General features: G+C 48.0%; 1 protein-coding gene across 2 annotated transcripts; it reads left to right on the top strand.

Moving 5' to 3' along the window:
- Positions 1-619: 619 nt before the first annotated feature.
- SPARC (secreted protein acidic and cysteine rich) lies at positions 620-26392 on the top strand. Of its 2 annotated transcripts, none has more exons than XM_017540514.2 (10): positions 620-916; positions 12117-12187; positions 14341-14400; positions 15448-15535; positions 16975-17096; positions 19069-19189; positions 21045-21178; positions 22168-22316; positions 24600-24748; positions 25226-26392. In XM_017540514.2, exons 2-10 carry the CDS (start codon positions 12131-12133, stop codon positions 25252-25254), a joined length of 909 nt encoding a protein of 302 aa, XP_017396003.1. In that variant the 5' UTR covers positions 620-916; positions 12117-12130; the 3' UTR covers positions 25255-26392. The 2 variants fall into 2 exon arrangements, with proteins under 2 accessions (XP_017396003.1, XP_017396002.1); XM_017540513.2 differs by having other exon boundaries at positions 14338-14400.
- The last annotated feature ends 670 nt before the right edge of the window (positions 26393-27062 follow it).

Below are 27062 nucleotides of genomic sequence, written 5' to 3'. Positions count from 1 at the left end.
TGCAGTGGCGCGATCTAGGCTCACTGCAACTTCTGCCTCCTGGGTTCAAGCGATTCTCCTGCCTCAGCCTCCCAAGTAGCTGGGATTACAGGTGCCTGCCACCACGCCCAGCTCATTTTTTGTATTTTTAGTAGAGGCCATGTTTCACCATGTTGGCCAGGCTGGTCTCGAACTCCTGACCTTGTGATTCACCTGCCTCAGCCTCTCAAAGTGCTGGGATTACAGGCATAAGCTACCACACCCAGAGGGATTTCTTTTTTTAGAGAAGATGTTCCAAATCATCAAGGATAATACCACTAGTAGCAGCTTGTCTTGTCTGTACAGTGGCAAGTCCTGGCCTTGCCTTTAAAGACTTAATAATCTTAATAGCAACCCCGTATCTTAGACATACAACCCCCTTGAATTGCTTGGCCCTTCTCAGCATTGCCTAATGTTATGGAGGACTCCTGTAAAGCTCAGTGGTTTAGAAAATCAAGACACTTGGGCTTGGTTCTGCCCCTGGGGGCCATTGAGTAATTCCTTGCACTCCAGGCCTCACTTGCCGTTTGAACAAGAAAGAGGCTGTTCTGGGTGATCCCCCCAGGCCTGTCCAGCCCTGGCACTGTGAGTCGATTTAGGCAGCAGCACCGGAACAGATGGGGCAGGCAGGGTTGGGGCGTTTGGTCAGAACAGCCCACCACAAAAAGGGGAGGAAAGAAATGAAAGACAGAGACAGCTTTGGCTGTGGGAGAAGGGGGAGGCCGGAGGAAGGAGGAGACTGGAGGAGGAGGGACCGCGGGGTGGAGGGGAGGTAGACCCAGCCCAGCGCTCGGAGTGGTTTCCTGTTGCCTGTCTCTAAACCCCTCCACATTCCCGCAGACCTTCAGACTGCCCAGGAGAGCGCACTCTGCCTGCCGCCTGCCTGCCTGCCACTGAGGTATGCGTGACCCCTGCCCAGCCTTTCCCTTCTGTAGTTGCACCAACCTGATGCCCTAGTTCACGCTGCCCTGAGCTTGTGCGCAAGGGAGGGATGCTCTAAGGGATGCACCTCTCCTTCAGGCTCCATCACGGCTGGCTTTAAGAGCGTGCTCCTTAGTCCTGTCTGCCTGTTGCTTTTAGGAAGGTGGACTCACTGTGTAACTTTGTCTTCCCTTATAGGTTTACGGAAAATAATCTCACTATGTCTTCAGAGGAGGATTTTCTCACTCTCTGTTTCTCTCTGTGTCTGTCTCTCTGGTTTTAGAGGCTGCCTGCCTGTCCTCTTTGCTCCCTTTGTAAATGTGGCAGCTTCCTCCTTTCCTGGTAATCTGATCCCATCACAGCTGCCACAGGGACCAGGCCAGCAGCCGGAGTCTGTCCTCCTGTTCCTTATTCCAGGAGAAGAAACCTCCTAGACTTGGATCTTGGTCAGGGACTCGGTTTTCCAAAAGGGACTTTGCACAATCAGTTGATCTCTGAAAGGCTAAGGGGGAGGCTTCCCCATTAATCCACACCCCCGGGAAGCCTTCTGTTTCCCTCTAATTCTCCCCACTCCCAAACACCACCTCCTATTCCTCCGCATACACAGACTCCAGCGCCATTCTGCCTGAAATGGCACCATCACAGTCTCAGTCTTGGGCTAGGTGTTGTTCCTGTCCTGAGTTCCCTGGGATGGTAAACACAGGCAGTAGCCCTTAGTCTATCTAGATCTGAAGAACCCAGACATCAGATATCATCAACCAAGACGTGGGTGTAATGGGAGGTGGAGTGTGGTGGGGGAAGTATTCTCGGAAGAAAGGGGGAAAGGAAGAAGGAGAGATTTCCAGGGTCCCTTTCCGCACTCCTCCCAAGACTGGTGTCCAGCCTGTCGGTGTCAGGTCTTCTTCAGACAAACATACTACCTTTCTTCACCACCACTGGCTCCACAAACTGGTTGTCAAGTGGACTTCCTTAGGGAAAGGGACTCCAAAGATTCTAAGGGAAAGGGGGTACTGGGATGAATTATGTCTTCCAGGAATCCCAGTCTGCCCAAAAGGGAACAGAGAGGCATGTATTTTTCTCAGGAAAGGACAGCATTTTTTCATTAGAGAAAATGTTTTCACTAGTAATGCTTTAGGGTTAAATTTCTACATGTGCCAAGTGCTGGTGGTCTAGTGAGAAGCAAAGCAGAAGTAGGACACAGGCTTCAGGCACACATTTTATGTGTGATCTTAGGTGTCTACCCTGGATTTAGCTTCCCCATCTGTAAAGAAAGAAAGCTGGAATTGAAGGTTCTTCTGGGTGCTTGGTGTTCTCTAAAATATTCAAAGGAAGATTTATTAACCAGAGTTTATGGAGTGATTTTTAATTTTTTTGTAGAGATGGGGTTTCACCATATTGGCCAGGTTGGTCTCAAATTCCTGACCTCAGGTAATCTACTCGCCTCGGCCTCCCAAAGGGCTAGGATTGCAGGTGTGAGCCACAGTGCCTGGCCTATGGAGTGATGTTTGAATGGGCCTTAAGCCATCTGTAAGTCCCTAAAAATTGTATGCATTGTGTGTGTGTGTGTGTGTGTGTGTGAGAGAGAGAGAGAGAGAGAGAGAGAGAGAGAGAGAGAATATGGGTGCTCATAGCTTCCAGCTTTAAGATATTCTCAAATGGATTAGAGGGCATGACGTGGGGATGGAGTGAGGACTGGTAACAAAGGTGTGTATTTGCAGGAGGATGAAGCATTTTGAAATGGGAGTGGTTGAGGACAGAGAGAGTTAACTTGCAGCTATCAGCTGCCACGTTGACAAAGCCTAGAGCAAAGAGGGGGAGGGAGGGGGGAAGGGGGGTTGCCTGGAGAAGGAATCAACTTTTGAAACTTTCTCCAAGTCCCACCCACCAGAAGGCTCTTCTCTGCCTGACTCACTCTCCGAGGAATGCGAGTTGCCATGGTAACCTTTTTTTCAGGGTCTCTGCCTGCTGGCTGGGAGGGGACGCTAGGAACCCTCTTAGAACATCAGTCTGAATGTACCCCACCCCCAAATTCAAGGACTGCAGCAAACTCTAGGCCCTGCCCTTGTGATCTCTCAGAATTCTGGGGAAGCCTTGGGCAGTGATAGTCTCCTTGCAAGGGTGTTTGAAGACCTGGGTTTTAGCTCTGGCTGTACCCTGAAGATACCATTTGACCTTGAGCTAATCACTTCTCCTTTCTGGGCTCCGCTCCCTCTACAGATAAAGAACAATAACAGCAGCCACCTCTAGGGGATAGATAGTATGTGGAAGAAATGGGATAACATGGGCAGGGAAGCACTTTGCAAACTGTGGCGTTCCCTCCTAATGCATAGGGTTTTAGAACTGATGAATTAATGGTATCCAAAGACCTGGTGAAATCATTCTCTGTTTTATTTTCCCTGGCAGCTTAATCATCTTGGGGTTTGTAAAGAACTTCCCCTTACTAGACGTGCTGACAGCCAAATTTTAAAAATCATAATATTGCTTACATTCATTTTGATTTGGGGACCTTCTTGCATATTTCCCAAGACTGTTGTGCCCTCTGTGTAGGAAAAGCATTGGCCAAGGGTACAAAAGAAAATGTGTTCTAACTCACAGTGCCTGATGTTGGGAAAGACACTCGCTCTCTTGAGGCTGCAGTTTCCCAATCTGTTAAATAGAGCTAGATGATCTCCCAGGCACCCTTCTAACTCTGAAGTCGTATAAACCTAAATCTCAGATTCTGCTTTTATTTGAAGAACTAGCTGGCCTACATTTGTAACAGCTTCTTGCTGCACCCCTACTTGAAAAGAAAACAAGAAAGGATGGCCTAGGGGATCTTGGGTTGCATAACCATCATGCTGTAATCCTTATCCATCTGTAGAGCCAATAGTGTGGCTGGGGTTTGCTATTCATGGGAGCAGCTTTCCTTGCTGAAAACAAGCCATAAATAAGACAGAAAGGTGGAGGAAAGGAAAGAGCTGAGGATGTGAGGTAAACAGGAGAATATTTGACCTTTGAAGTCATTTAGGTAGGTAGATAAATATGCAGAGATAAAAAGGGACAGGTACAAACCTGTAGGGATGAAGAGTGTAAAAATTGATTTCATCAACAGGTACCCACTGGCACAGCTAAAAATAAGTGCTTCATTATAGAAGCAGACACAGAAAGTCATTTGCTCACACATCTCTCCCTGGATGACACTTTGATTTACGGACACAGACAAGTTCCAGGAATATATCTTAATGAATGTGAAAATCCTGACCCTCACCTATTACAGGCTGAAACAGACAGATGCTGAGTCAGGCTGTATGTATCTTACACAGACACACCATCAGGTGTATAAACACACACTGCTACTTGTAGTCACACATGGATGTGCAGTCAAATATAATGTGGATCATGACAATAAGACAGATGTGTAACCTACATATGACACCCGAATACCTCTATGTCTCAAAGAGAGAGATACTGAGGCTCAGGAAAAGGAAATAACTCAACTGGAGGTCACACAGCAAGCTGGCGTCTGAGCCAAACTTCCAGGTGTTTGGAACTGTTTCTACTCACCTTGTCTTCCCCCCAACATTGGTTCAGTATGGAACCAAACTCAGGCACACAAGCCCCGTGGACACTAAGCGATGAGCAGCACTTGGTCTCTCCCTTGGCTGGCCTGCACTGCCTATTCTAGTCCATATGGCTTTGTCATTAGGCCCAAAGGCCGGATGTGATGTGGTTATAGGCAGCTGCTCCCTTGCTTCTAGCTGGCTCTCTCCCAAATGTCAATCTCAAAGGAGAGAAGGGAAAAGCAGCCTTGAGCTTGTAGCAACCCTAAGGACCTTGTTTCTACAGCACAGAACCTGATGCTTCTCTCCTTTCCTCTCTCCCTCCTTGCCTCCCTCCCTCCCAACCCCAATCCTGAATCCAGGGACAGCTGGGCTGTGCAGGGCCAGGGCCAGCACGTAGCGACTTGACAGAATTATTTCGAAAAACAGCCTCTCCTCAGCTGGGAGCTTAGACAGTAAAACAACTCTGCTCTCACCCATCAAGCTATGAGCTTGATGTCTACAAGGAAGACATGAACATAGACACCAGCTGTTTTTAGAGCTGGTTTCTTTCAGAAACTTGGTACTAACCTCTCTCATGTAACCCTCTGGATCATCTTGTATTAGTCATGGCATTAGGATTTCAGACCTATCAGATAAAAAAAGCAAAGCAAGGTAAACATCTGGATGTTTTTGAACATCTGGAAGTTTGGCTCAGACATCAGCTTGTTCTGTTACCTCCAGTGAGGTATTTTCCTTCTCTAAGCCTCCATTTCTCTATCTCTACAATAAGAGACATCACATAGAGGTTTCATGCAGCCTGACAACACCACTAATCCCTTGGTAGTGGCTGCCAGAAGAACTGTGTTTGGGATTCTGATGCCTCTCCAGACTTTGGGGGAAGAGGTCAAACGATTGATTAGTAATGTCTGCCACATGTGCAGGAGGGGCAGGTGGAGGCCACGTATTTGCCACATGTGCCACGTATTTGCTATCTTTGGGATCTCGGAGGCCTTTCCAGATGTGACAGCCTGGATACTTTGAGGTTATTTCTCATCCTTTCATTTGTGGTCACCCTGATGCAGCAGCGGTCCCCTAGAGGGAGCCAAGGAGGAAGCCTGAAGCTCCACCCCAGCCTCTGCTAGCCACAGTGAAACGTGGCATCTCAGATGTCTTTGTGGAATCTCAGGCTGATTCTGGCCTCAAACTCTGGAGCCACCTCCGAGTTGCCCCGGAAGCTCTTCAGTCCTAAGCTTTAGCTACCACACCTTAAAGGTTTCCTTTAGCTTCTTCCCTTCCAGCAGGAAATAGAAGTGGAAGCAGGGAGTCAAGGGGCAAGTGGAGAGAGGTAATACTCTAAAAAGCTTCTGCCCGAGTTGGTCCAGAAAATCAGAGCTGAAAAGAACCTAAGGGACCACCTTGCCCCAAGGGTTTCAAACTGTGTTCCTAGGAGAAGCTACAGATATTCCAAGGTGTCTTAGGAATGTCCCTGTGTGCAGGACTCCCAATCCCCAGCTCCACTCCATTTTTATCTGCTTTTGTTTTTGTTTTGAGGTGGAGTTTCACTCTTGTTGCCCATGCTGGAGTGCAATGGCATGATCTTGGCTCACTGCAACTTCCACCTCCCGGTTCAAGTGATTCTCCTGTCTCAGCCTCTGGAGTAGCTGAGATTACAGGCCTGCTACCATGCCTGGCAAATATTTTGTGTTTTTAGTAGAGATGGGGTTTCACCATGTTGGTCAGGCTGGTCTCGAACACCTGACCTCAGGTGATCCACCCAATCCACCCAGGTCGGCCTCCCAAAGTGCTGGGATTATAGACATGAGCCACCGGGCCCAGCCTGCTCTTGTTTTTTAATTTCATGCTTATTGATTAAATAGATAATAGGTAATAGACATTGACATGTTTCGATACATGCTAAAAGATTTCAGCTGTTTGAAATATCAGACCTCTGCAGAAGACTTCATTGAAATAAAGGATTTTCTGGCTTACATAATGTTGAACATTGACCTTATACAGACAAGCTGGGGATGTTAGTTCTGGAGAGCAGAGGAGATTCCCCTAAGTTTGCACAGTGAGCTGGGAGACATGCTGATTTGCTGTCAGCTCTCCTGACTTCCACATCATGAGGCCACCTCTGAGCTGCTTGTGTCTGCTCCCGGGGGTGTGAGCAGGCATGCCACTGTAGCTGCATGCAGCTGCCTCTCTAGCCTGCCTGGCTCGGGCCCCACGTCAGCAGAGCCCAAGCTCCTTCCTTCTGAGTCCCAACTCCCTGGAGGGCCTGGCTCATGGCTTCCTTTATTAGACTCTAGACTTGTTTTCCTCTCTTTGGGCTTGTTTATCAGCAACATGTGCTTTTGGAGTCCTTGTTTCCAAGCCAGATAGTGGGAGTGAGATGCTTGGCTGATGTCAGCTGCCCGAGAAAGAGGCCAGCCCTGGGCCTGGGCTTTGTCACAATATCCTCTGGAAGCTGGGCTGGTGTCCTCCAGACCAACAGGGGCATTGTGTCCTTTGTTCCACCCAAACGTCTCTTTCTCCCTGGGCTTGCAAAACATTGGGATTCTTCACTGAATTCTTGTGGGGAATGGAGACTCTGGGATCCTCAGACTTTAAGATGCTCTTCCCAACGACGACATTGCTTACCTCTTTAATTGGATTATCTTGTGTAAATCACCCATGAGCCTTTCAAGATTGGTATATTGTTATTTCCATTTTACACATTAGGGAACAAATTGAGGCCCTGAGAGGTAAAGTTGATTTCTGAAGGTCATACAATTGCTAAGTGGCAGAGTCGTGATTTGAACCTATATATTCTGGCTCCAGAGCTCATGAGCTTACCTTTATCCTATACTGCCTCATAGTTTATTACCACTCTGTCTACCCTGTGTCTGTCTACCGCATGTGCTTAATTAGATTTAAGTTGATTAAAACATGGTGGCTCACAACTGTAATCCCGTCTCTTTGGGAAGCTGAGGTGGGTGGATCGCTTAAGGTCAGGCGTTCAAAAACAGCCTGAGCAACATAGCGAAACCCCATCTCTACAAAAAAAAAAAAAAAAAAAAAAAAAAAAAAAAAAAAACTAGCTGGGCGTAGTCACCTGTGCCTATGGTTCCAGCTACTCGGGAGGGTGAGGTGGGAGAATCGCTTGAGCCTGGGAGGCAGAGGTTGCAATGAGCTGAGATTTCACCATTGCACTCCAGTCTGGGTGACAGAGCAAGACTGTCTCCAAAAAAAAAAAAATTTTTTTTCCACTATTCGCCATTGCAGTATCTCAACCAAGGTCTGGGTTAAGTAAGATTTTTTGGACTGGCCTCAGTCCTTTTGTATACAATTTTTAAATAAAAAATTGGATTAAGATGAAACCCAATTTTAAACTCAGTTCTTCATTTGCACTGGCAACATTCCAAGCATTCAATAGCCGCCTGTGACCAGTAGCTATCATAGTGGACCATGCAGATATAGAATGTGTTCATCACCTTAGAAAGTCCTGTTGGGTTGCATTACTCTAAAAATTCTTTCCACCCAAATAAGATTTAATGACGGCAATTCAGTTTCTTTGCTTCACATTCTAAGAATCTATCATTCTGAGACCCACAGTCCATGATTCTACGATTCTGAGATTTCGCCCCTGTTCTAACATTCAGTGGCTTTTTAACGTCTAGGGAGAGCCCAAAGGAGGCCCTTTATGTTTTGAGGGACAAACTTGGGGGCTGGCTGTACTTTTCCATCCTCACAGTCTTTCCAGAGAGAGAAGTGACCTCAGCTTCAGGTCCTGCTGGCAGCCAAGGACGAGTTTCCAGCAGTCTCCAGAGCAAATAAAGGCAAAAGGAAGGGACTTGATGTACGGAACAGGAGGCTGTGGCAGCCAGGAGGGGGCTAGGAGTGTCTGCATTTGATGGCCACCAAGCCAAGGGAAATATGCCTCTGATGCCTCCCCTGGCCCTGGGCATTTTCCTTCCCAGCAACTCAGGCCAGTTCAAGTCCCAACTGACCCCCATTCCGGTGGCCTCCTGGGAGGGGATAGCTGCCAAGGGAAATAGCGTGCAGAGGTAGAGACATGCCAGTGGTGCGTTAGGGTCGCATAGGTCCTCACCCTACCCCTGCCACCCACTCACTGCTATCAGCTGTTGGCAGGTTTCTTCCTCTGGGCCTTCTCATCTGTACTATTGGGCAGAAAGACATGCCTTGAGCCCCCTATGGAGTGCTGGATTATGAAAACACCTTGAAAATGATAAACGTATGCATTATCAAAGACTGAAGAAATACAAAGAAGGAGGCCAGGTGCGGTGGCTCATGCCTGTAATCCCAGCACTTTGGGAGGCCAAGGCAGGTGGATCACGAGGTCAGGAGTTCAAGACCAGCCTGGTCAATATGGTGAAACCCAGTTTCTACTACAAATACAAAAATTAGCTGGGCGTGGTGGCCTGCTCCTGTAGTCCCAGCTACTTGGGAGGCTGAGGCAGGAGAATCCCTTGAACCTGGGAAGTGGAGTTGCAGTGAGCGGAGATTGTGCCACTGGGGGTCAGAGTGAGAGTCTGTCTCAAAAAGAAAAAAAAAGACAAAGGAGGGAGTTTTCATTTAATATTGGTCATTTATATGAAGGGAATTTAAATTTTCCTGCAGCACACTACACCTAGCTTTGATTGACAAAGGATCACAGCTGATAAGTTCTGAATGCTGGGTTTTGACACTGTGATCTGACCTTGCTGGAGTGACTGTTATAAACCATTAGCTTTGCAGGATGGACGCAGGCCTCTTTAGAGAGTTTAGAGAGCCGCAGAGAGGTATCTCATGGGGAAGCAGGGAGTAAGGCTGTGCATCTGGAGTAGTTCAGCTGCTTCCCTTCCCACCCATCTCATCACCTGGAGGAAAAGCGCCCTGGGGCTGGTCGTGTAGCACCAGGCCCTGGGCAGGACCCAAATTTTGTGTTTGTTTTTACAGTTTTCTTCCAAAACTTTGGAGGAGGACTCTAAGATTTTGTGTTCTGTTCTTAAGAGTCTCTTTGTATTTCTCCCCCACTCCCACCTGTCTGAGCATAACTCCTATTTGGCTCACCCCAACTCCATGAGCGAGAATGCTTGCCTATTTTGAGAGGGCCTGAACATTGCATGACTTTGGACAAGTGTTTCCTCCCTCTCAACCTGACTCCCCATCAGGACAGTGGGATTGAGAACCCTTCCATGCCCGTCTGCCTACTTCCCAGCGTTGTCAGAAGGCTCCAGGGGACCGTGTTATTGACAGTCCTTTAGAGATTATAAAGCACTGTAAGACTTAGAGTTATTTTTCTCTTCCGTCTGGAACAGCGGGGATGGGGGTGGCAGGGAGGGTGAGTGTGCAGCTGGGAAAGGAGTTCAGGAAGACAGGGAGGCAGGGCAGACAGAAGAGCCGCCCAGGAAAACCTTCCCCTGATCACACAGGGAAGCATGGTTTCCCTGCTCACATGAAGGACACAGACTCAGGGAAATGTCTACCTTCCTTTCCTGTCTTACTGATCTGAAGCTTCTTACATTTCCACTCCTAGCTAGGCTAGTTCTTCAATGACGTGACTTCCCTGTCATTGTAGCTCAGAGAGAATGACTTCTGTTTTGTTTTAGCTGCTACTTCACTTTGATCCTTCAACTTCAAACTATCTCAGACAAGTCTTTCCTTCATGTTTTCTTTTCTGTTCCATTTGTCCCAAGCCAGATACAGGAGTTATTTATCTTGTGTCTTCCAAAGGGGAAGCAAGAAGGGAGATTTTTCCACTCAAGCCTGGGGTAACAAGTGAACAACTGTGCAGGGAGGAACATTCCACAAGTCACCTCAAAAGGGGAGACTAGACTTCTCTGGAAGTTGGGGTCATTGTGAAGCAATACCAAACCCCAAGGTCCTTTAAATTTCTGTTAATTTTATGCACTCCATGCAATAGGGGGTGAGGTTTTGTTTCTCTTTTAGCCCAAGAAAGGATTATTTTGAAGCCAACTCTTCCTCTGCCTGTTTCTGCTTCCCGAATGCTATAGTGCAAGTGAAGACAGATGATCCCAGAGGAGAAGATATATGCCAAGACCAGAATGTGCTTAAGATCATTTTAAGGACCCAGGCTGCCACCTCAAAGTTCACCTAGTCTACACCTTTCAATTGATAGATGGGGGAACCAAGGTCTAGAGAAACTGAAGGACTTAACCAATACATCAATCAAGATACTGTTGTGGTAGAACAAGAACCCCTGGCATTTAATTTCAAGCTGAGTGTTTTTCTCCATGATGCCAGGTTAGCGCCCAACACCATTTGGTCAATTGAGCAGTCCTCGAAGAAAGAAAGGATGATGAGCCTGACAGGGAGGTTTTGGGAGAAAAACGAGGGAAGACATGGCCACTGTTGCCCCTGATTGGAAGACTGTTTGTGGGTACAGAGAGCAGGTTTGTTTTTTGTGGCTGCAGGAGAGACAGGGTAGACAGATCAGGAGGTTTGAGGGAGGCAGATTTAGGTCGGTAAAGGAAGAACTTTCTAAAATCACTCGAGAATGAAAATCCTTCTAGTTAGCACAAGGAGTGAAATATTTCCACCACAGAGCCTCTGTTAGGAATGGCATTTTCGTTTTGAATCCTCAGAAGAGATTCTGCTCCAACATCCCTTATACTCATGAGAGTATTAGAGTCTAGAACTTGGCAATTAGAGAATGAGGTCTTTTTTTTTTTTAATTTATTTTTATTTTTAAATTTTTTTTAAAGATGGGGTTTCACCATGTTGGCCAGGCTGGTTTTGAACTCCTGACCTCAGGTGATCCACCCACCTCAGCCTCCCAAAGTGCTAGGATTACAGGCTTCTTAACAGTTGCCAGAACAGGGGTATTTTCTAGATCTTAGCTAACATCCCCTCTGCAACATATGGAAGCATCTGGATGGTTTCCCTACAGGATCTAAAGAAGTGCTGTCCCTTCTGGGTAGAATAGAGAAAAATGTGGCCACCCTTAAGTTTCCATGGGTTACATTCCAAGACTATTGTTCTTTGTTTTAGAATGTGGATCTCATTGTCTCAAATTGGCAAGAAGTTGCTGCCTATTAACTTCTCCCATTGCAGAGGGAGTAGGAAGGACGGGGAGGAGGCGACAGAGGAGGAAGAGGAGAGATCAGGTTTAGGGGAAAATATAATCTTAGCATATCAGAGATTGTAGGGGCCTTGAAGATATCTGGTTTGGCATTGTCCAAACTGGGCTAATTAGCCCATCACCTTAGTTGAATCACTTTTTTAAAACTTTTATAAATGTATTACAAAAGCAGATTTTATGTCATTACCATAAATGGAAAACTCTGTGTACCTCTGTCATAAATAGAAGGAAACTGTAAAAACAAACACATTAAAAAAAACCAAAACAAGTTTATTCAGTTCCAGCTGGATCTAATTTCCTGTGGAAGCTCTGAGTTGGAGGCCTGTTTTCTCTTTGTTAAAATAGAGAGGCAGAGTATGAAGGAGGTGTTCAAGACATCTTAGCACCAAACCGAGACTTTCTTCTCATATCAGAATTGAAAGACTTTTAAATGGAACCAACCTTCTCTCGTGTTTTCCACTATCATTTAACTTGTACCATCTAACATTATCTTGCATATATCAGGAATTCAGAAGGAACTCTCCATCAGGAAATCTCACCCTCACTCAACTCTCAATCTCTCCTCTCCACAGCGTTCCCAGCACCCATGAGGGCCTGGATCTTCTTTCTCCTTTGCCTGGCCGGGAGGGCCTTGGCAGCGCCTGTAAGTACCTAAAGATACCTTCTTTGCTTTTATTCCTACTGCCAGCTCCAGGGGTTCTAAGCCTGCCAGCCCTGGATGCTGAGAGGGGACAGGGACTTCCCCATCTCAAGTTAGTTGTCTTTCTTTTTTCTTTTCTTTTTTTTTTTTTTTAAGAATTTTTTTTTCTTCTCTTACGTTAATAAGCTCAGGAGAAAAGCTGGGATCAGGACCATTGGGTGGTGGTTCCAGAGAAGAGAGCATTCCGTGTAATGTTAAGATAAGCTTTTTAGTAGTCGGAGCTTCCCAGCAATAGGCGAGGATTGCTTTAGAAGGAAATGACCTCTTTGTCACATGAGGAATTAAAGCAGGCAGGAGACGGGGTGTTGGGGATTGCTGGTGGGGAGGGTGTCAGGAGAGATTCAAGCCATAGAGAGAGGAACGTGTTGGTTTCTGAAACAGTGAGGGTTGTCTGGTTGTAAGCAACACTTCAATCTGACTAAACTGGGGGAGGAGGGAGGACATGGGGGAAGATACAGAGGTAGATTATAATATTAAAGGCCTTGGGGAGGACTGGAAAAGGGCAGCTCTAGGCTTTGGGGGCTAAGAGCTAATGGATAGTCTCTGAGATGTTGCTATCTGAATGAATCAACTCCAGCAATTTTCACATCTTGATAGAATGTGCCAAGAAGGTTTTTAAAAATTCTAAAAATGGGCCGGGCACGGTGGCTCACGCCTGTGATCCCAGCACTTTGGGAGGCAGAGGTGGGTGGATCACAAGGTCAGGAGTTCGAGACCAGCTTGGCCAAGATGTTAAAATCCTGTCTTTAAAGAAAAAAAAAGCTTTTTTAAAGTAAAGATTAAAACAAAAAAAATTCAAAAAATGAGGCAGGGTGGGGTGGCTCACACCTGTAATCACAGCACTTTGAGAGGCCGAGGCAGGTGGATCACGAGGTCAGGAGTTCAAGACCAGCCTGGTCAAGATGGTGAAACCCTGTCTCTACGAAAATTACAAAAATTAGCGGGGCGTGATGGTGGGTGCCTGTAATCCCAGCTACTTGGAGGCTAAGGCAGAGAATTGCTTGAACCCGGGAGGTGGAGGTTGCAGTGAGCCGAGGGCTGAGATTGTACTGGGCAACAGAGCAAGACTCTGTCTCAAAGAAAAAAAAAAACAAAGAAAGAAAAGAAAAAATTAGCTGGGCATAGTGGCAGGCACGTGTAACTCTAATTACTTGGGAGTCTGAGGCAGGTAATTGCTTGAACCCAGGAGGCGGAGGCTGCAGTGAGCAGAGACTGTGCCACTGCCCTCTAACCTGGGCGACAGAGTGAGACTCTGTCTCAGATAAAAAAATTCAAAAAATGAGAGCCATCTGGCTGAGCTTGGGTCCTGAGCTGACTTCTCGGCCAGGGGAGGGTGAGGCGCCTTGATTGACAGACAGTTCCTCTAAGCATTGCGTGCAGAGGGCATGAGTAGTTATCTACAGCTCATATGGAAGCCTTTGCCAGGAAAGGAAGAAGAAACAGGGCAGGCAAAAAGTGCAATTTCTTTCAACCTGTGATCCCCTTATCCTGTCTTCACTAAGAAGTGGGAGTGATGGCAGACGCTGGCAATCTTGATCAGGCTGCTGGTAGATGTAGGCAAAAGTTTCTTAAAGTTGGCATTAAGTTTTGAAGCAGCCTCAGCCCGCTAGGGGCCTCAAAGTTGTGTGTTTTCTTGTTTCCTCCTACTCCAAGTTAAAATGGCAAGAAAAATGGCCTAAAATAATAATAGTATCACACTGTGAGGAAGATGATGACATCTGTTAAAATTCACAGTGTCATCCCCTCTGGATGTCAATTTTCCCATCTGTAAAGTGAGGGAATTGGTCTGGATCAGTGATTTTCAGACTTTATAAGAATTCAAAGCAGCAAAAATACTTTTTCAAGCTAAATGTTAGGTATACAGCTCAGATACAAAATAGGTAAAATGGGAGCTGCTTGAGCATCCCACGGTGCTCACGTGACTGGCTGCTGCTTTGTTCTCTCCCACCCGTGGCAGTTCGTGAGGCACAGCTTTGGGGATCTCCAGCGAGCTCCTCTCCCAGCTCCCCCAGCCTGTGTTCCAGGCCACAGGCACTTTGGAGGTGAAGCTGGCCTTATTCGTGACCCCTCTGAACCCCACTTTCTCTTTCCAGCAGCAAGAAGCCCTGCCTGATGAGACAGAGGTGGTAGAAGAAACCATGGCCGAGGTGACTAAGGTAGGTGAGCAGTGACTATAGCCCCTTAACCCCTCTCTACCCAGATCTATGCACTGAGAAATTAGGGCAGGTGCTGCAGGTCTCAGTGCTAGAGTGGGGCATTCATCTCCACGTACACATAGCATAGATGCAAACCCTGCTATACCCCACATCCTGACACACTCCTGAATGCTTCCCAAACCTTCAATGGAACCCTACGTTTGGGGGACAGGACCTTGAAATTTTTGTTTTTTAAGCTGTAAAATAATTTTTCTTCCATGATTATCCACAGTTTCCCCAAACATAAAACAGAGGAAAAGGGAGCTGCTCGGGTGTGGCTGGTCGGGGTGGAGGTTGACACCCCCTTGTGAACCTCAAATATCTGAACTAGGTCTCAGTCAATTTAGAAAGTTTATTTTGCCAAGGTTAAGGATGCACCCGTGACACAGGAGGTTCTGAGACTGTGCCCAAGGTGGTCGGGAGTACAGTTTGCTTTTATACATTTTGGGGAGGCATGAGACATCTATCAATATGTCTAACTTTTACATTGGTTGGGTTAGCCAAGGCAGGACAACTCAAGAAGTGGGGGCTTCCAGGTTAGGAGTAGATAAGAGACAATTGGTTGCATTCTTTTGAGTCCTTGTTCAGCCTTCCACTGAATACACAATTTAATCTGGCTCAGTGAATCTGCATTTTTAGGTAAGTAACAAGGTAGAGGAAGCGATCAGATAAGGGTTTGTCTCATGTGAGCCTCAGAAGGATGACTGCATAGAATGGGAGGCAGATTTGTCCTATGCAGTTCTCAGTTTGACTTTCCCCTTAGCTTAGTGATTTTGGGGTCCCAAGATATATTTTCCTTTCACACTCTCTTTCCTTAACATCCCTGGTGGTCTCTAAGGCAGCTCAACAGAATCCCAGGCATACTATAAAACACAGCGGGTCTATAGATTAAATCTGGATTCCCTACCCTGCATGTGTGCTTTCTGTGACCTGAAACCCTTCAGGTACCCTTATGAGTCTGGGATGGGAGTGGGGACAATTTTACCGTTTCTTTTCCCTCAATTCCAGGTATCTGTGGGAGCCAACCCTGTCCAGGTGGAAGTAGGAGAATTTGACGAAGGTGCAGAGGAAACCGAAGAGGAGGTGGTGGCTGAAAGTATGTCCCTTCCCTGTGACTTGGCACATCCAAGCTGCCCTTGGTTGCCTAGGGGTCTGGGGCATGAGGACAGCCTATGTGAGGACCTACCATTTCCAGTGGAAATGCAGGGTGGGGTCCTCAGTGGGCTATGGAGGAAACACCGCTTTGACTTAACGACTGAGAAGCTGTGGTACTCAGTCCCCTGGGATCCGGGCAAGATCGGTTTACAGGCCATCCATGTACGTGGTGGGAAGGAGAGTTCTCCAGCTGGAAATGGCCTTCTCCCCTCATAGCTCTTTGCCCTAGTCCAAAGTTGAGTTTCCCATTCCAGTGGAGGTCGCTGGTCACATCTGGTTGCTGAAATCCCCCATTGGTTCTGCCTCAGCTCGTGCCCCACAGAGGAGTAGATCTTAAGGAAGAGATCAGGACCTTGCACACTCATAAGCGCATTCTATTTCACACAGCCCAAGGAAACGAGGTCCCGAGGAAATGAAACCTGACATAACTCATACCACGCTATCCATGCGTTAGTGCTCTGGGAGAGCAATGACCTAGGGGCTCTGGCTCCAGCTCTACGAGCAAGGCATTTATACCCAAGGGGCTAAGAGCATGGACTTTGGAAGCAGTCCAACCAATCTTTGAACCTAAGCTTCTCCACGCCAGCTTGCTTAACTCCTCGGAGCCTCAGTTTCTCATCTCTCACATGGGGCTGATGAAGATGGCAGACCTGTATCCCAGGGCTATCAGGCAGTTTTCAGACAAGCTGAGTAGGCATCCAGTAAAGGATTATTAAAATACTCAAAATAAGCATGGCAAGGAAAAGGCCACATTAGGCTCTCATCCTGAGGGGATAGCTAATGGTGTTTGATCTAGCTGGGCACAGGGTTTCTACTGGAACAGAGGGATATCTACTGAGTCACGTTCCTTCCTGCCTCCTCGCCCACCTCATCCGGTGTTTACCAGGTTCTATTGTCCAGCGTGGGCCTTGGGGCTTTTTTCCCTTTTCCTTTACAGCCACTTAAGTCTGTTTTGTTGAGCTTCACAGCTCCCTGGCTCAGTGTCAACAGCTGACTTTCTAAGCCATTCTAGAAAGCTTATTCTGGAACCCAGAAATGCCTCACTGTGACTGTTCGGTGGAGACCCAGGAACACAATGGTTGCTTCAATCTTTGGGGAAGCCATATGGCATCTAGTTTTCTGGGTCCCAGACTGAGCCTCCAGCCCCCAAAAAGTGCCTGACCTCTATCTTGAAATAAACCTCTAATCCCCAGACTGAACCAGCTGCTCCCTAAATGCTGACTGCTAGGCTCAGTGCAAGAGCAGGCAGGACTAAGGGCTGCCCGAAGCCCAGAGTAGGGGCCACAGCCAGGGACTTTCAGCCCTGAGATATGTCCAGGTAGGATGGGGGTAGATGTGCTAATCCAGGTGAGGCTAACTCCATGTCTTTCTGCCCTACAGATCCCTGCCAGAACCACCACTGCAAACATGGCAAGGTGTGCGAGCTGGATGAGAACAACACGCCCATGTGCGTGTGCCAGGACCCCACCAGCTGCCCAGCCCCCATTGGCGAGTTTGAGAAGGTGAGGGCTGAGGGACAGGGACGGGGGGTAGGGATTGGGCACTTCAGAATATAGAGTGTCTGCTCAGGAAACTGTTGGCTTGGCGGTTCTATGGGCCAGCGCCAGTCTCAGAAGTCCCCTTCCTAGACCTAATCCCATAGGAAAAGTGATGGATGAGTCAGAGTGCGCTGCCTGGCAGCAACCAGCAAGACTTGAAACAGCATCATCAGGTTACAAGCCCTATGCCAGACTCTTATGGCTAAAAGCATAAGAGCATCAGCAAGGAATCAGGTCCAAAAATGTGAGTTCTGGGGTCAAACTGAAGGTTGACTTCAAACCTCATCTCCATCACTTGTTAGCTGTGAGATCTCAGCTAAGTTGCCGAACCTTTTCAAGTCTCAGTTTTTTCATGTCCAAAGAGAGGATAAAAATAGTTCTTAACTCACAGGACTGTTGTGGGGATGTGTCAGAAAATGCTTGGTACGTAACAAGTATCTATTAAATGCTACTTATTTTTAAATTATCTCTCAAATATGTCCATTCTCTCTCCAGTAGGACCCATCCCTTCATCCATCCGTCCGTTCATCCACCCATTCATCCATCCATCCATCCATCCATCCATCCATCCCTCCATCCATCCATCTATCCAAGTAAATATTTTTTGAGTGCCTGCTCATGCCCACCATCATGCTAGTGGCCGTCTAGTTCATGCGACAAATCTGGGACCAGTATTGTTCCTACAGCCTTCCATCTGGCTTCTCCATCTTGAGTCTCTCCAGAGATCTCCACATTGTAGCATCATTGTTAACATTTTCCTCCTCCTCACCCCACCCACTCCCAATGCCCAGTCACCAGTGCCCATCATTTCTCCCTCTGCAGTGACATATAAGCTATACTGAGTAAGTACAGGGAGGATGTTCAACACAGGCTCCCCTCCTCCTAACATGTTACTTATTGCCACTGCCCTCGTCCAGCCCTCAGCATCTCTGCTTGGCCACCTCTATGTGCAGAGATTCACTAGGACGCCAATGGCTTGGCATACAGTTGTACCCACAGCTAAGGTTTAGTAAAGTGACATATTTAGGATACACAGCTGGATCATAAGGAAAAAAGACACGGGCAGGGTCTGGAGGAATCTGGGCGGAGACTGACTTACTCCCATGAGGGGTCATTAGAGTGCATTCTTATCCCAGCTACAAAGATGTAGCCACATGTGAGTGATGTTTCTGTCCAGGGAAGCTCATTAGAGACTCAGCACCCAAAGTTTTAATTGGAGGCTGGTCCTAGCACGCAGCAGAATTTCAGACTCCCAGAAGAAAAGCAGATGTTCTGCATAAACCAGATTGTTAGGACAAACAGTTCAGGAACAGTGAGCCACTCTTATCAATTAGGGAAGGATTTATAACAGTGCAGGGAACTGTTTCTCAGCTAAGTTCCCAGACACAAGCCACCGGCCAACCTTACACGCAGGCCACGCAGGCCTTTTTAAGAATAACAATTTCAGGCCTATTTTGTTAACTCTTCTTTGAACATCTTGTTTCTCTCCCATTCCTGTCTTTTTTTTTTTTTTTAAAGACGGGGTTTCACCATTTTGGTCAGGCTGGTCTTGAACTCCCGACCTCAGGTGATCTGCCTGCCTTGGCCTCCAAAGTGCTTGGGTTACAGGCGTGAGCCACCACGCCTGGCCCCATTCTTGTCTTTAACTTTCTCTTCAAATATCTTCCAGGATTTTTTTTTTTTCCCGTATCTCAGACCTGACTCAGTCATGCCTCTCAGAGACCATCAATGGCCCTCAGCCTGGGCTGAGCACTGGCCTGGGAACCCAAAGAGTGGATTTGTGTCCCAGCTCTACCACTAACTCACTGTATGACCTTGGACTAATGACATTCCTTACTTAACCTTCAGTGTCCCCATCTCTGAAATGGACAAGGATAGTGGTATCAGTGAATGGCTTTGGGAATGAAGGAGGGGGTGCTCTGTGCTTTGCCAACAGGTGTGCAGCAATGACAACAAGACCTTCGACTCTTCCTGTCACTTCTTTGCCACAAAGTGCACCCTGGAGGGCACCAAGAAGGGCCACAAGCTCCACCTGGACTACATCGGGCCTTGCAAATGTGAGCTTCCTTGGGCCTTTCCAGACTCCTGTCTCGGGGAGAGAGGCCTGAGCAGGCACTGACGCTAGCTCTGCCACCTCCATGCTGGGTGATCTTGGGCAAATCTCTTTCCCTTTCTGAGTCTCAGAGTTCCCATTGATAAAATGAGGTAATTGTCTATGAGTCGGCTCCTCTCAACTGAGTTCAGGGCACTTTCTGGGGAAGGACTGAGCGACTAGGGAAGGTCAACATCAGGGAGGATTTCTAAAGTCACTAGCATCTGAGACAACCACGTCTCATTTCTCTAATGAGGAAGAAGTTCTTCTCTAAGACTAACTTGAATCTTTCTTGCTTCAACAATGTAAAGCAAAAATGATGTTTGACCTGGGCTTACAAAATATTTAGAAAGTATCTGAATTTGAATGCTTTAAAATAAGGGCATGGCTGTTGGTATGCTTTGGGCCCTGTTACTCAGTACTGTCATATCCTCGCCCTTTTACTCCATTACATTCCTATCTGCTCTCCGAAGAGAGAGGATAAGCACCCTCTTCCAGAACCCTGGGAGTCAGTTGTTTGGGGAGGGATGCCAGGGTGCTGTCTGACCTTTGGTTGGTGACACCAGCTGTAGACTCGGTGGGCCCAAGTGCCTTGTTTAGCATCCTTGGGGGTCATGGGAGACCCCCAAGCTCACACATGCTCCCCCTCCAAGGCAACATCCACACTGTGGGTCTTGTATATTCTGGCACCCCATGGCACTGAGGAGAGCCATTCACCTGCCTCAGGTGTGCAGGGTGTAGAAAAGTACGTAGGGGGTGGGAAACAAGGTTCTCCTCGTGGGGCTCCAGGTACAAAATTGACAAGGTACAGTGTAGGGAAGGAGGGTTGGGGGGAAAAGTGTTGGTAGGCAGTCCCTGGGCAGTGAGACTAGAGTGTCTGTCTTTTTTTTTTTTTTTTTTTTTGAGACAGAATTTTGCTCTTGTTGCCCATGGCGCAATCTTGGCTCACCCTAACCTCCACCTCCCGGGTTGAAGCAATTCTCTTGCCTTCACCTCCTGAGTAGCTGGGATTACAGCACTTTGGGAGGCTGAGTAGGGAGGATCGCTTGAGCTCAGAAGTTCGAGACCAGCTTGAGCAACATGGCAGAATCTTGTCTCTGGAAAAAATCCAAAAATTAGCTGGGTGTGTTGGCATGTGCCTGTAGTCCCAGCTACTCAGGAGGCTGGGGAGGGAGGATTGCTTGAGTCCAGGGGGCTAAGGCTGCAGTGAGCCGTGATTGTGCCATGGAACTCCAGCCTGGGTGACAGAGTGAGACCCTGTCTGAAAACAAAAACAAAAAAAGGAAAAGCATGGTCTTGGATGAAATCTTCAGGTCTGACATTTGGGATTCTAAGTTCCAAAGACCAGGATGGAATCATTTCTAAGAAAGTTCTGGTGGTTACATATTTCTGATTCCTCTATTCCCCATTCCCTGCCAAGCTGGGCCTGTAGATAGATGTGATTACTCAGCCTCCCAGCTTCAACACCTGACATGAACAGCGTGTGCCCAGCATCAGCTGGGATCACACCCAAAGCCCAGCACCCAGAAAGGTGCAGGAGCCATCAGGAGCTATCCGTTTCCCTGAGCACAGCAGATCAGGCTGAGAAAGCAGCAGCCATGCCTTTGCACAATGCATTTTTAGAGCATTCTTCCCATACATAATCTCCTCTGCTCATTGTGAAGAAACTGGCCCAGAGAAGTTGAGCCACTGTGCCAAGGCCACCAGTGCAGGTGGTGTGGGTGGGGGCCCTGGGGTGGGGAGCACAACCCAGGCAGCTCGTTGGTGCTCGGCAGGGAGAGTCAGAGTCTGCACTGACCACTCTCGTGTTTGGAACCTAGACATCCCCCCTTGCCTGGACTCTGAACTGACCGAATTCCCCCTGCGCATGCGGGACTGGCTCAAGAACGTCCTGGTCACCCTGTATGAGAGGGATGAGGACAACAACCTTCTGACTGAGAAGCAGAAGCTGCGGGTAAGTGGGCTGTTCCCAGCTGTCCCAGGGTGTCTCTCTGGCCCTGCTGGCCCTGTGCTGGTGAAGATCCAGTCCCATTCCTAGAACTGGTCCCCCAGTTGTGGGGTGGCCTCCTGCTCTGGAGCGTGCATTTACCCCTGAGCCCCAGGACACACACTTCTCTTCCCGCCTTTGGAGGCTGGTAGTGCACATTAACATCTTAGAGGCTCTGAGAAGTCCTGCAGCAGAGACCTGCGCCCTTTGTTTAACCCAGCGTTAAACAAAAGAGACACAGAGAACTCTATTCCTTTTTTTCCTTTGGAGCCTGTGGATCTTAAACTTTAATGGCATATTATGTATCCCAAGATGCTGATAAAATGCAGATTGCTTGGCCCCAACCTCAGGCCACTGAAACAGTGTCTCTAGAAAGCAAGGCCTAGGAAACTGCATTCTAAACACTGCCCAGGTGATTTATTTATTTATTTATTTTTGAGACAAAGTCTCACCTGTTGCCGGGCTGGACTGCAGTGGTTTGATCTCGGCTCACTGAAACCTCTGCCTCCTGGGTTCAAGTGATTCTCCTGCCTCAGCCTCCCGAGTAGCTGGGATTACAGGTGTGCACTACCATGCCCAGCTAATTTTTTTTTGTACTTTTAGTAGAGACAGCGTTTCACTATGTTGGCCAGGCTGGTCTCGAACTCCTGACCACAGGTGATCTGTCTGCCTCAGCCTCCTAAAGTGCTGGAATTACAGGTGTGAGCCACTGCACGCCTTCCCCAGGTGATTTTGATGTGGGTAGCTATACGTAGAATTCTTTGAGACCATCCTAGGCTTCTGTTTTTGTGAATCAGATGCTGGTCCCCATATATGACACCTCCTTCCCCTCACTGTGAGCTTTGGTCTGGCAAGTCTCTGCCTGCTCTGGTCTCCTGGCAGGGGTGGGAGGGCCCAACAGGTCTGGACAATCTCCATGGACCTCTTCTTGTCACACACGGTCTCTGTTCCCTCAGGTGAAGAAGATCCATGAGAATGAGAAGCGCCTGGAGGCGGGAGACCACCCCGTGGAGCTGCTGGCCCGGGACTTCGAGAAGAACTACAACATGTACATCTTTCCTGTGCACTGGCAGTTCGGCCAGCTGGACCAGCACCCCATTGACGGGTAAGACCCCTGGCCCTGGAGTGGACAGAGTCATGGCTCAAGGCTGGCAGGTGCACTAGCTATGGCCAGAAAGCCTCTCAGCAGCCTATGCTGCTCCCAGCCCCGGCATCCACAGTTTGCCTGGGGAATGGAGCAGAAGGATGAGGCATCTGGAGAAAAGATGTGGACCTGGGAGAAAAAAAGCAACAAGACGCTCTCATGCCAAGGCGAAAGTCAATGGGAGCTCAAAATAGCTCCATAATCCTGCAAGTACTAGGCTTGGATATCTGGATAATGAGGGAGTATGAGGAAGGAGTACCAGGCTCTGGGGGTGGCAGGGGCCAAGGAGGGGTCAGCCACACACTCCCTGTCCTTCAGCAGAATATCCAGGGGGCAGAGCAGCCACCTGGCACTGTCTAAGCCCCCTCCTGAGGCCCAGCCCCAACAGGGCCCAACTGACCCTGGAAATTATCCAAAAAAACCCGTCTATTTTGCAAGCCCCCAGTTCGAGGGCTCTTGTTCCTTGTCCAAATGAGTTATGAGGCTCTGTGCAACTGCACTGCAGAGCAGGCAGGCAACTGGCCAGGCAGCAAATACTTATTGAGTGTACATTTTGTGCCCTGCAGTATTCTAGGCAGGGTATTGAACAGCAATCAGAGCTGCCATGGTCCTTGCCCTCATGGGCTCATACTCTGTTCATACCCCTGTCACAACCTTCTGAACGTCTCCTGTGGTGATGAAGTGAGAGCCCCTGCTCAGCCTCAGATGGAGCAAGCCACACCTGCACCTTCCCAGTCGTTTTTACTTTGTCCTTGGGCTGTGGAAGCAGAGCATCACACAGAGGGGAAAGGAAGGGCTGCTTTACTCACATACCCAGGGAACCTCGTCTCTAGGATGCTCACCCCTCGCTCTTAGTCCAGCCCATGTGCCTGGAGTCCACCCACCCTGTCAGTGATCCCGAGGGCTGGAGTCTCCTGAGCTCTGGGAATCTCCTGGCCACTTCTCTCTCAGGCTCTTGCCATGGCTGCGATCCAACTGAGTGACTCGTTGTAGCAGGGAGGGGGAAAGTCAAGGGGGAACATCTGGAGCTCAGGCAAAGCAATTGGATCCCACTGCAACAGAGGGCCTTGGAGGGCAGCTTCCAGATGGGGTACAACGCTGCACATCTGGGAAAGTGCTCCAGCCTGGGCAAGGGGACCCTCTTCCTCCACCTCCCGTCCCGCAGCTGTAGGTGGCCTTGTCTGCCTTCCTGCTCCTCCCTGGGCCTTGGTTTTCCACCAGTAAAATGAAGGGGAGGAGAGTGTTCCTATCAGTTCAAACATTGTGTGATTTCTTTGGTGACCTGGGTGGGGCTGGAAGTTCTAAAAGTTAAGAAGACAACTGGAGTCACAGTGTTCCCTGGAGACCTTTGGCGGCAGGGTGGGGTGTGTTTTAGGGACAAGTAGTTGGGGGCTCTGGGGAGTAAAGAAAAAATTATACGCATGCTTTGGAGTCTAAGGGCAGCAGGGAGAATAGGGAGGGAGGAGAGCGGGAGAGACATCCAGAGGGCCTCCCTCTCAGACATTACATGGTACACAAGCGAAGCTCTGTGAAGATGCTTAGAGCACCTGTCGACCCTCACTGCCAATTCCAGTCCCTTCCCACATTCCTCCCCAGAAGACAGCACTGTCACCAGATTGGTGTGTCTTTTTAGACCCTTTACTAGGCATTCATGGCTGTATAAATGTGTGTCCACAGACAATATACAGCGTTGTGCCGTGCCAGATTTTGATCTACCCATAGCGGAAGTGCTGAATATTTTGATTTTAAGTTTCTGCGCCCCCAGTCCTCAGCCAATTAAAGAATAATCAAATACACCAAAAAGACCTTTGTTTTTGAGCCCATGAAACCTTAGGGTTGGGAGGGCCCTTAGTAATTATGGCCAACTCCTCCTCTTTGCTGGAAGGAGAAACTGAGGTTCCGAATGAGGCAGTGCTGTTCTTTGGGTCTCATAGCAGTCAGTGGTGGATGCTGGCTATTTTGTTCTGCTTTTTTTTTTTTTTTTTTACAAAATTTTTTTCTTTTTTGAGACGGGGCTTCCCCATGTTGGCCAGGTTGGTCTTGAACTGCTGACCTCAGATAATCCACCCGCCTTGGCCTCCCAAAGTGCTGGGATTATAAGCGTGAGCCACCACACCCAGCTTTGTTCTGCTTTAAACATCCTTTCCTCCATGCTCTGGGGCAGGCTAACTCCCCGGCTGCCTCCCCAGGCTGGGCGCAGAGCTTTTCCATACTTCAGGCCCTCCCTTGCCTCCTTCCCTGCAGGTACCTCTCCCACACTGAGCTGGCCCCACTGCGTGCTCCCCTCATCCCCATGGAGCATTGCACCACCCGCTTTTTCGAGACCTGTGACCTGGACAATGACAAGTACATCGCTCTGGATGAATGGGCCGGCTGCTTCGGCATCAAGCAGAGTGAGTGAACAAAGGGGCAAGGGGCATGGGCAGAGGCACTGCTCCCGGGGTGCTGGGTGTTATATCCCATTCTTCACTCTCTTGGTCTGTCTGTCTGTCCTCTCTGCCTCTCTCTGCTCTGTCTGCCTATTTGACTCCTGTCTCACGGCATCTTCCCGATCCTTCTCTGTCCATCCGACTGTCCCTTTCTCTTTCCCTTCCTCAGGCATTAGCATTCACCCTATGCCAAACACTATTTTGGGAACTGGCAGGCACACAGAAAGGAAACAGGAAGTGTAACTTGGCAGCGTGTGTAAGAGACAGGACAGGCCCGGGACAGGGAGAGTGAGATTCCTCCGTTACTGACTTCCTGGGTGACCTTGGATGGCCACCTAGACCCCTGCCCCTGGGAATGGGTGGGAGTCCACCGACTCCTTGGGAAGTGCATCATCATTGACACAGCCTTATTTTTAACCCTGCTCTTTTTTTGCTTTGCAGAGGATATCGACAAGGATCTTGTGATCTAAATCCACTCCTTCCACAGTACCGGATTCTCTCTCTTTAACCCTCCCCTTCCTGTTTCCCCCAATGTTTAAAATGTTTGGACGGTTTGTTGTTCTGCCTGGGGACAAGGTGCTAACATAGATTTCAGTGAATACATTAACGGTGCTAAAAATGAAAACTCTAACCCGAGACATGACATTCTTAGTTGTAACTTAACTATTAAGGCCTTTTGCACACTCATTAACAGTCCCATTTTTCTCTTGCCACTTGTAGCTTTGCCCATTGTCTTATTGGCATATGGGTGGACATGGATCTGCTGGGCTCTGCCTTAAACACACATTGCAGCTTCAATTTTTCTCTTTAGTATTCTGTTTGAAACTAATACTCACCATGTCAGACTTCGTGTTCATTTCATTTCACGGTATTGACTGCCTGTGGGCTTCCTCAGGTGGCCTGGAGGTGGGCAAAGGGAAGTAACAGACACATAATGTTGTCAAGGATGTTTTTAGGACTAGAGAGAGGGTCAGGGGAGGGAGAGATCCCTGCAGAACCCACCAACCGGAACGTGGTTTGCCAGAGGCTGTGATTGAGAGAAAGATTCTGGGGCTGCGTTATGAAAATACAGAGATTCTCACATAAGCCCAGTTCTCACCATTTCCTCCTTTACCTTTCATTGCAGCTTCTTTTCACATTAGACTGCTTGTTCAAACTTTTGGGAGCATGGACTGACAGTTCTCTGGGAAGTGGTCCACACATCCTGCAGGGCTTCTCCTCTGTCTTTTGGAGAATCAGGGTTCTTCTCAGGGGCTCTGGGCCTGGGAGGCTGTTTCAGCCAGGAAGGCCAAAATCAACAGTGAGATGTAGAACGTTGTAAAATAGAAAAAGTGGAGTTTGCGAATTGGTTGTTTTTTTTCCCCACATTTGAATGACTGTCATAAGGTTTCTAGCATGTTCTGCCTTTTCTTCACCTTCTCTTTTTTTCTTCTATTAATCAAGAGAAACTTCAAAGTTAATGGGATGGTTGGATCTCACAGGCTGAGAACTCGTTCACCTCCAAGCATTTCATGAAAAAGCTGCTTCTTATTAATCATACAAACTCTCACCATGATGTGAAGAGTTTCATAAATCTTTCAAAATAAAAAGTAATGACTTAGAAACCGCCTTCCTGGGTGATTTGCATGTGTCTTAGTCTAAGTCACCTTATTATCCTGACACACAAACACACGAGCATGCACGTCTATACACGACTACAAAAATGCAAACTTTGCATTTATGCTCTTACACATACACCTGTACACACACACCCGGCATGTTTACACACAGGGAGTGTATGGTTCCTGTGAGCACTAACGTAGCTGTTTTCATTTAATGACGTGTGGTTTAATCCTTTTTATCATTATACACCATTATCAGCACCAGACTGAGCAGCCATGTCCTTTCATTAATCATGGTCGTTCATTCATTCATTCACCAAATATTTATGATGTATCTACTGTGTACCAGGTCTCATGCCAAGCACTGGGGACACAATGATGGCAAAGCAGACAAAGGGTTTGTTCTTTTGGACCTTAGAGACCAGGAGGAATACATTAAATAATGACACGACCAAATGTAAATTGCAAGATGTCACAGGTACAATGAAGGGAGAGTAGGAGAGACCATGAGTGTGTGTCACAGGAGGACACGGCATTATTCTAGTGCTGCACTGTTCCCTATGGCAGCCCCTACCCACATATAACTTGTTAAGATTTAAATTTAAATTTAAATTAATTAACATTCAAAATGCAGTCTCCCAATCACACTAGCCACATTTCTTTCTTTCTTTTTTTTT

This window comes from Cebus imitator, unplaced genomic scaffold (genome assembly GCF_001604975.1).
Source record: "Cebus imitator isolate Cc_AM_T3 unplaced genomic scaffold, Cebus_imitator-1.0 Scaffold126, whole genome shotgun sequence".
Classification (NCBI taxonomy): Eukaryota; Metazoa; Chordata; class Mammalia; order Primates; family Cebidae; genus Cebus; species Cebus imitator.
The sequence above is the reverse complement of the archived record's forward strand: the minus strand, read 5'-3'. Positions and strand labels throughout refer to the sequence as shown.

What these genes read in the sequence shown, in the direction of transcription:
- SPARC (XM_017540513.2), top strand. Translation starts at nt 12,131, where the DNA reads ATGAGGGCCTGGATCTTCTTTCTCCTTTGCCTGGCCGGGAGGGCCTTG. An exon ending in CCATGGCCGAGGTGACTAAG is followed by an intron (nt 14,401 to 15,447) that starts GTAGGTGAGCAG and finishes CCTCAATTCCAG; the next exon opens with GTATCTGTGGGAGCCAACCC. An exon ending in CTGAGAAGCAGAAGCTGCGG is followed by an intron (nt 21,179 to 22,167) that starts GTAAGTGGGCTG and finishes CTGTTCCCTCAG; the next exon opens with GTGAAGAAGATCCATGAGAA.